This window comes from Ammospiza nelsoni, chromosome 1 (genome assembly GCF_027579445.1).
Source record: "Ammospiza nelsoni isolate bAmmNel1 chromosome 1, bAmmNel1.pri, whole genome shotgun sequence".
NCBI classification, from domain to species: Eukaryota; Metazoa; Chordata; class Aves; order Passeriformes; family Passerellidae; genus Ammospiza; species Ammospiza nelsoni.
The window spans coordinates 152,903,745-152,912,238 of NC_080633.1; the positions used below are offsets into that span (position 1 = coordinate 152,903,745).

The 8,494-nt window shown below is 50.7% G+C and overlaps 1 protein-coding gene across 1 annotated transcript; it reads right to left on the reverse strand.

Moving 5' to 3' along the window:
• Positions 1-866: 866 nt before the first annotated feature.
• ARC (activity regulated cytoskeleton associated protein) lies at positions 867-6,918 on the reverse strand. Its single transcript, XM_059483145.1, has 3 exons — positions 3,683-6,918; positions 2,990-3,156; positions 867-2,596 (listed from the first exon to the last, which is right to left on the reverse strand). Exon 1 carries the CDS (start codon positions 6,430-6,432, stop codon positions 5,218-5,220), a length of 1,215 nt encoding a protein of 404 aa, XP_059339128.1. The 5' UTR covers positions 6,433-6,918; the 3' UTR covers positions 867-2,596; positions 2,990-3,156; positions 3,683-5,217.
• Between the last annotated feature and the right edge of the window lie 1,576 nt (positions 6,919-8,494).

Genomic DNA, 8,494 nt, shown 5'->3' on the forward strand with positions numbered 1-8,494 from the left:
TCAGATCATCTCTGCCTTTCCAACCTGAGGTCAAAAGGGATCTCTGGGAGGTCCACTGGGCATTTATTCCCTGCTGCCAACAGAATTACTCCTTTTGTTTCTCCAGCTGTCCCACCCAAGTGCACTTTACCAGTTGCATCCCACCCTGGACTATTTTCCTTCATTGGAGAAAGACCAGGGATGGAGCAGGGAATGCGGCTAAATCCATCTGAGTACAAAGATTTTCTGGAAAAGGATCTGCAGAGGCAAAGTCCTTTAGCTGAACATCTTTGTGGCAAATCAATCTATTGCTAAAAATAAACATTTTAGTTTAAAACACTCTGAGCTCCTTTCCCTGCTGTGTTCCCTGACTCCAGCCTGGATAACCCCTGGATGTTTTAGAGGTAATGAACCCAAGGAATTGAGGATGCATCAGATAACAAAGCCCCAGCTCCTGGATCTCTGCTGGGTGCAGGTGCTTATCACTCCCAAAGGCTCTTTGGTTGTCAAATGGAGCTGATTGAAGTTTAATTTCTTTACTTAGTCCTATCTTGCCTCAGTTCTGCTGTGAATTTCTCAAACACAAGTAGGAATGTGATTGTCCTAATTTCAAAGATTCTTCTCTCAGCTGTACCCAACCAGAGCCCTGCAGGATCCACAGTCCCACAAAGGGCAGCTTCCCCCAACCTCATGGGCTACATCTGACTCAATTTTAAGGTCTGAACAACTCAGGGCATTTCATTTTTTATGTCAACCACATGCTTTTGCTGAGAAAAAATATTCCATAAGCCAGGTAACCCCAATAACCCCAAATTTTCAGAGGGCAGTAGATACTTGAGTCACCCATGAACCAAGGAAGAAAGAGCAGAAAATGAGGCAGGAAGCAATTGAAGCAGATATTTCAAAGTTTTATTGTATAAATCTACAAAAGGCTTTGCTACAATAGCAAATTGAGTGTAGCACTATTCTGCTGGCAGGCTCTAGTGGCTTGGTGTGATCTTGTAACTCCAACATGACACATGAGGAATAAACTGGCTGATCCAGTCAGATCCAGGGCAGGTGATGTCGGCTTACAAAGACCTTTTGGCTTCAACCCCTACAACCTGCAGCAATTCGACGCATTTGCCTTTTGCTTGAATTAATAATATCTCTAGTAAAAATAAAACCTCTAAAGTAGTTTCATCAGTAAATGCAAAAATCGCCTAGGGAGGAAAAAAAAATGCAGTGGTTGAAATCTGCTAAAGTTCCAGAGGTACAACACATCCACACACTTCTCATTCACGTGACTCTGCCCCAGGAAAATAAACTACCAGTCCTTCCTGGAGAGGCTGGTAGTAAAAACCAGGGTGCTACAAGTAAAGCTCCGGTTTGCTGGGAGCGACAATTGAAATCAAATCAGTCCAGGAAATTCAGTTCTGCACACTCCAAAAAGCCAGCTGAAAATGTAAAATAACTCAGGACCAAATGACCAAGTAGCACAGACAGGCTAATTCCCTAAAAAAAGCAGGAAAAATAAAATGCCTATTGAGGCAGTCTAGTCCCTTGGAAGAGACTGTGAAAATAAGCACCTCAAAATGAAATATAATTTAGACCTTAAGATGATGCCCGGGAATCTGCCTTTACATGGTTTTATGGAATTTTCCAGTCCTGGACATTTTTGCTGAGCCTTGTTGGAATGTGCCTTAGGTCCCTCTGGCTTGATTCAAATGCAACAAAACACCACAGAATTTAAGTAATGTGGATTTTTTGCTCAAAACACACACACACATCCCCCACACACCCACACCCACACACAGGATAGTTGGCTCTGGAAGAGAGAGGAACCAACTGGACCTCTTCGGCTGAGAGATGAACCAAAACTGTCTTGTCCAGCTCAACTCGAGCTCTTTTTGGGCTCCCTGGGTCTGGATGGAAACAGTCACTCCAAAGCCAGCACAAGAACCCCAGTTCTTGCAGTAACTCTGGCCCATGCAGACCCAAAGAGCGCCTGCTGTCTCACAAGGCTCCTTGCTGGCAAGACAGCTGGCCCAGATGTGCAGGCTCCAACAGTTCAGACAAGCATCTGGACCAAAGGATGCTTCTCCAAACTCCGGGAGCCCTTTGAGGTTTGGAACTGATACCCGCATGAAAGGACTCAGGAGAGGTGAGTTACAGCATGGCCAGCGCGGAGGGTTCGTAGCCAAGGCAGGATCAGCCCCCTGGCAAAGTTAATCAGGAAAGTTTTTGTTTTTTTTTTTTTTTTCAGTAAGGATCATTTTCTAGTGAAGATTTCTTTAGGTGAGTCCCAGCAGCCCCAGACTGCAGAGATGTGCATAATCCTCTCTTCACAGACAGTCAGCATCCCTGCTGTCCCCAAAGCCTGGACTTGGTTCTTCTGTTCTGGCCTCTTTTCATTCTCAGCACTTTGAGTACCTGGACCAGCTCAGGCTTTTCTTTGTCCAGCTGGAAGCAGCTTCCCAGTTTCATTCTGGCTCTCAGCACCTTGAATGTTTGCATTGCACTGCATGGGAGGCTCTTTGGTGCATGGTTTGCCCTCTGTCTGCCTGCAGCACTTTCTTCTCCCCTGGGAGAGCTCTTGGACACAGAGAAGGAATCTCAGCAACAGCAGCAGGGATTGCTGGAAAAGAAAAAAAAAAAAAATGCAACAACTCCTATTAGATTTTTGAAGTGGGGAGAAAGGGGAAATTCTCAGGAGCTGGGATTAAATTTTGCTGTGCCTGCAGCCTGGAGGACCCACCAGGTGTTGGGGTTTAAGGATCTGCCCATGGTCCAGCCAAGGGAAAGCCACAATGTGCAGTGCCTGGAGCATCAATTACTGGGGCTGGTGCTTGGGTTCTGACACCAAGGAGCTGAAATCCCACCTCTCAGGTGGTGCCAGGCTTGCCAGGCTGCTGCAGCCCCTGGGACTGAGTTTCAAGACCAGCACAGCTGTTTGCACTTGGGCTGTTCAATATATTGGGGCACTGGGGGGATTAAGGCAGACCCACAAGGCAATATGGGATGTAATTACCTGTGCCAGTCTTTCCTCCAGGTGGTGGATCTGGCTGTTGGTGGCTGAGGGTCCTGAGAGCAGGTCTGATGTTGAGGCCTTTGTTTTGCAGCTTTTTCTGTGGCTTTCCTCCCAAATGCTGCATGCTGCGAAGTGATTCCTTCTCAGAGGAGGATCTGAGTGAGTCACTGGAAGCAAGAGGAGACAAAGCTTGTAATACATGGCCAGCTCATCCTCAGCAGTGACTCCCACTCCCCCCATCACTCAGCCTGGGTCATCAGTGAGAAATGCTCCTTTTCTCTGCACACTGAGCTGTTGACAAACTGGGAAAGAGTGAGAGGAGAGCTCCCACCATTCCTGAGAAATAGCTCCCAGCAAGGATGCAGAGCAGACCTGCAGCTCCTCTGGGCTGTGCATGGACCTGGGATGTGCTGCCTCAGGTTGGGACTCAAGCCCAGAGGTTCTCCATGAAGGACAAGGCAGATTCTGGGGCTGGGCTAATTAAGAAGCTTCCCATTCTTTTCCAATATTAATTAGAAAGTTCAGGATACTGCCCTCTTTGGAAACTTTTCCCATTCCTGTATTTCCCTTTGGCTGGCTCTCCCTTCCCCTTTCTCCCAACCCCAATGCTTCATATCCTTTTTCTGCTGAGTTTTTATCCCAGTTTCTAGTGGACATTAGCTCTGAGGAGAGAATGCCAGAGAGCTTCCTTACCTTCAGCCTCTTATAAGAAGTCACAGCAAAGGCCTTCTGAGCCACCAGTGCCACGTGTCACCGCTGTGGCAGTGCCAGAAGCATCCCAGGGTCACTCCTGCTGCCTGCATCCCCGCTGTTTATTTGGTCTGAGGGTGGATGCAGATGATGCCCAAGATGTGTCCAGCCTCGGGAAGCTTTGGAGAGCCAAACTTCAGGAATGCCTTGCTTCACTCAGTCCTGTCATCAAGCACTGGCCAAAGGTGAGTGCTGAGCGTTTCCTGTCTCAACATGGAAGAAGTCACAAAGTCCAAGTCCATCTCCATCTGTTGCGAGATGTTGCAGGAATTCCTCTGTGAGCAGACAACACTGTGTCCTCAGGTGCTCCAGGGGTGCCCGACTTTTCCAGGAGCATTTGGAGTCTCTCTGTGTGAGCAGAAACTCCCTGCAGCAATGCACAGGCTAAAACTGTGCTGGGGCACATAGATCCTCTCTCTTCACTTCTTTTGGCTTTTACATGGCAAAAGCTCCTGTTGTCTCCACACATCAGCATGGAGTCAATTTGCTGCTCTGGGGATATTTTGCTCTGAATTTAGGTTGTGTTTGTTTGTTTCATTCAAAGAATAAGGGTTTTTTTTTCCTTTGCCTCCCCCCCAGTCTCTCTCAAAAGAGCTCTGGTGTCTCCTCTCTCTACCTTAAACACCCTCTTTTCTCTGAAAGGAAGGAGACTGCTCCTTCAATAAATGAGCTCAGAATTTAATTAGAAAATCTGTTTCCTGCTGAATGCACAGGATAATGTGCAGAGAAAGGATGAAATCTGCCTCTGCACTGCAGTGGCCTTGAACTAGAGTGAGCAGAAACTAAGACAAGAAGTAAACCAGTAAGAGCCTCTTGAGAGGAAACACATTAAAGCAGGTATTAGGTGCAGTGAAATGAAAACCACAGAAAATAATCCAGATTCTTAAAGCTTTCAGTTCCTGAAATAATAGGATTTTTTTTTCTCTTCTTGAGCCAAAAAATAATCAAAAAAATTACTTTAATCCTTTGGAGCAAGTAAGAGCAGGAGATTGCCAAGTGAACAGAAACCCAGAGGTTAATTAAAAACAGGCAAGGGTCAAAAAGAAAGCTGTCTCCTCAGGACAGGAGGGAGGAGAGAAGGAAAAAGAGAGATCCAGATGGGTAGGAACCCTCCACCAACTGCTGCACTCCTGTGAAGTCCTTGAAAGCTGCCAGCGCCGAGCGGCCGCTTCACAAGTTGGGGATTGTCTCTAGTTTTCTTGTCAGGGAATTCTCATAAAATTGGCTGTTCCCCGCAGTGGTGCCAGCAGGGTCCCCAGCACCACAGCATGGCACGGCCTGGGTGAGGAGGGCAGCCCCATCCTGGGGTGCCTCTCCCCCACCACCTCCCTCCCCCCAGGAGCAAAGCCAATCCCTCTGCTCTGGGCTGTTGGACTGAGCGCTCCTCAGGTCTCAGCCAGAACTTCCCTCCAAGGAGAAGCTTCCTAAATAAGCCCCCTTTCTCCCTTCCACTGAACCCAGACCCCCCTGAGGGGAGCTCATATGACAGTGGCTGGGGGGCTGGGGGGCTCTGGTTGAGTCCCGTTGCTCGGCACGGGACTGGCGGTGGTTGAGGGGGGCACGGTCTCCACGGAGTCTCCTGGCTGAACCTCAGGGGTCCTCTGTGGGCTGGGCTCCTCAGAGTGCTCCATGTTGCCTTGGACCTCCTTCCCCCTCTGGATCAGCTGCTCTAAGGTCTTGGGCAGGGGGTAGCTCAGGAAGCGCTTCAGTTTGGGCTGGAGGGTGCCTACCACGTACTGGATGATCTCCTCCTCATCTGCATCCACATAGAGGGTCTGGTACAGGTCTCTCTTGCGCCAGAGGAACTGATCCAGGGGCTCCCCCTCTTTCTGGGGCAAATCCAGCTCCCTTTTGATGGCATCCCTAGTCAGAGTTCCCTCGCTGTACTGCAGGAACTCCTTCTTGAACTCAACCCAGTTTTTGACGGAGTCCTGCTTGTACTCCCACCACTTTTTAGCTGGGCCGTTCATGTGGTTTTGGATCTGAGACAGCCAATACTCCTCCGTTCCACCCACCTGCTTTAAGTATTCCTCCAAGTGGCTCAAGAACTCCCGGGGATCCTCAAACACCTGGGTCTCCACCGGGGAGGCTGGAGCATCCTCGGACACGGAGACCCACTGGTAGGAATCGTGGCCCTGGGGGATGCTGGGCACCTCTCCAGGAGGAGGGGTCAGGGCATACATCTGGCTCATGTCCAAGGCATAATCATAAATCTCCCCCTCACTCGGCCTTATCTCCGGGCCTCCCACCCCGACGGACACCGTCTGCTTGCCGTGCTCCCCAGGGCAGTATTTGCCTCCCATGGACTCCAGGCGGTCAGCCCACTTTTCCAGGCGGAAAAAGACCTCCTTCCAAACATTCATCTCCCTCTTGACCCACCTCTCCAGGTGGGCAATGGTCTCCTGGCATCTAATCAGGCAGGCCTTGATGGACTTCTTCCATCTCTGGTTTTCAGTTGGGACATGGTCCTCTAAGTTGTTCTCCAACTTCCCCACGGATTTCTGCAACCCCTTCAGTTCTCGCTCCACCTGCTTGGAGACCTCTGTCAGGAGGTGCCGGTGGGTCCTCCGGACATGCTCCAACATTTCTGCCCTGCACTTCCCTATCTGCAGGATCACATTGGGCTTGTTGGCAACTCCACGGTGCCCCTGGAAGGAGTGGACACCCGCGCTGGTGACATTGTCCAGCTGCATGGCTCCGACCGTGCGAGTGGCAAACACAGAAAAACTGGGTAATAAGCCCCTGGCACTAAAGCTGGATCCCAAAAAACCCCACCACAACACTTCCTGAGAGACACACAGAGACTTCTAAACCCCCCTCCAAGGACTTTTGGACACAAACACAACCCAATCAGATATCACCACAGAGCGAGCTGGTCGGTCCACGTGGATCCCAGAGAGAGTTGTAGGCAAATTTCTCCCGGTGCCAAGCTGGAAATGCCGGTCTCACGTGTTCAGGGGAGTCCCAGAGAGAACCAGGATCCTCCAGGAACAGAGAGAGAGAGGAGTTGGATAGGATGTCCAATCCCGCTGGGAATCTGGAACGCCGCAAAGTCCCCGCCGGAGGAAAAATCACAAGAGATGCACAAGCTGGAAGCTGCAGCAAAAAATCCGGGTGATTTCTCCTCGGGCAAACTAGGTGAGTCGAAAACCGCTTTCAGTGGAGATGCTAAGAGCTGCTTCTCCTCCCTGTCTGAACTGCCACTAGTCCAGGCTCCTCCATCTACTTATACTCCACGCAGCTCAACATGTGGGTGGTGCCCAGCCTCCTCCGGCACTCTCAGCGCGGCGTTCATTGGAGGAAAAGCGAGGCCGGTGTCTGTGGCAACCCAGATTTTGGCAGCCTCCCCTCGCTTGCCACCCCCTCGCTCACGCCCCCAGACTCGACGCGAGAGAAGCGCTTGAAAGGTGCTGGAGAGACAGTTGGAGAGATGGATGAGTAATCGCACCTTCCGCCTCTAGGAGCGCAGGAAAAACACTTATTCCTTCCACAACTCTTTACTCAGCAAGGTCATCATTAACATGCGTCCCCTGGCAGGGCTCGGGGAGGGCGGGATGAGGAGGAATGCGGTGTGTCAGACGCCCCCGCACACCCCCTGAGCTCACCACACACACACAGGGTGAGCTCACTCCTCATGCAAATGCCTGGGAATGGTGGAAAATCAGCAGCAGGGAAAAAAGAAAAAAAAATAAAAAAAAGGAGAGAGAAGAGAAAGGAAAAGCAAAGGGGGGGGGGGGATGCAGGAGGGGAAACATTCAAAGGAGCCACTTCAGCACAAATTGGAGCACTCTGGACTTTCTCAGGCTTTGGTGGGTGGGAGTCATCCCCGCGGCTTAATTGCACCAGACCAACCACTATCTTGGGAATTTTGGGTGAGGGAGGGGGACGACATCCTGGACTTTTTTACACCGAATTAAATCCGCCCATCAAAAGCCTGTTCTGTACTTAGCTTTGAATCAGATGCTTAATCAGTGAGCCAGCCCACCAGCGCAGATGAAGCTACATTTGTTCTTCGCTTCTTGACAAGGCAGGAAAAGCCAACCATAAAAGGAATCTCCGGGTCTTACATAAGGCAGAGATAAAGGATTCCCTAATCCGAGAGAGTTTCCCCGCTGTCGGAACACCCTCGGGGAGGTGCTGAGGACATCTGGGGCCTTCTCGTTCTTTCCCAGTGCCAGTGGCCGGAGGCAGTGGGATGCTGATCCATCGGGATAATCCCAAAAGGGGGTTTGAGCCTGTTGGCAGCTGGGGGGTGCCCTGCCTATCCTCAGGATGGTGGGCAGTGTGCCAAGGAGGCTTAAGGTGGGTCCTCACTCCCAAAGCTCCTGGCTCGGTGGTTCCTGGTGGGAATTCAGCCATCCCAGAGGAGCAAAAAGAGGAGGAGGAGGCAGAGGGTGTTTCAGTGCCTGCTGAAAGGAGATCCCGGTGAGTTCAGGTTAATGCAGAATCACAAACTGGTGGTGGTTAATTTGAAGGGTGTGAGGGGCAAGGGTCAGGATTTCCTTTTTTGCCCTCAAATCTGTGTGGTGCAGGAGGGTCCATGTCTGTCCCCTAGCAGGTGATGGCTCTCAGGGGACAAGGGGGTTACTTAGGGCAGCAGCAGCTGACCTAGGAGGGCTGTATGGTTTGGTTGAAGGGAGGGGAGGGAAAGAATAGCACAGTGAGTGGGGAAGGGGACAAAACCCTGAGGGTGTAACACAGAATTCCTAATCCAGCAGCCCCTCCCAGTGCCACTTCTTCTGACTGCCCTCTGCC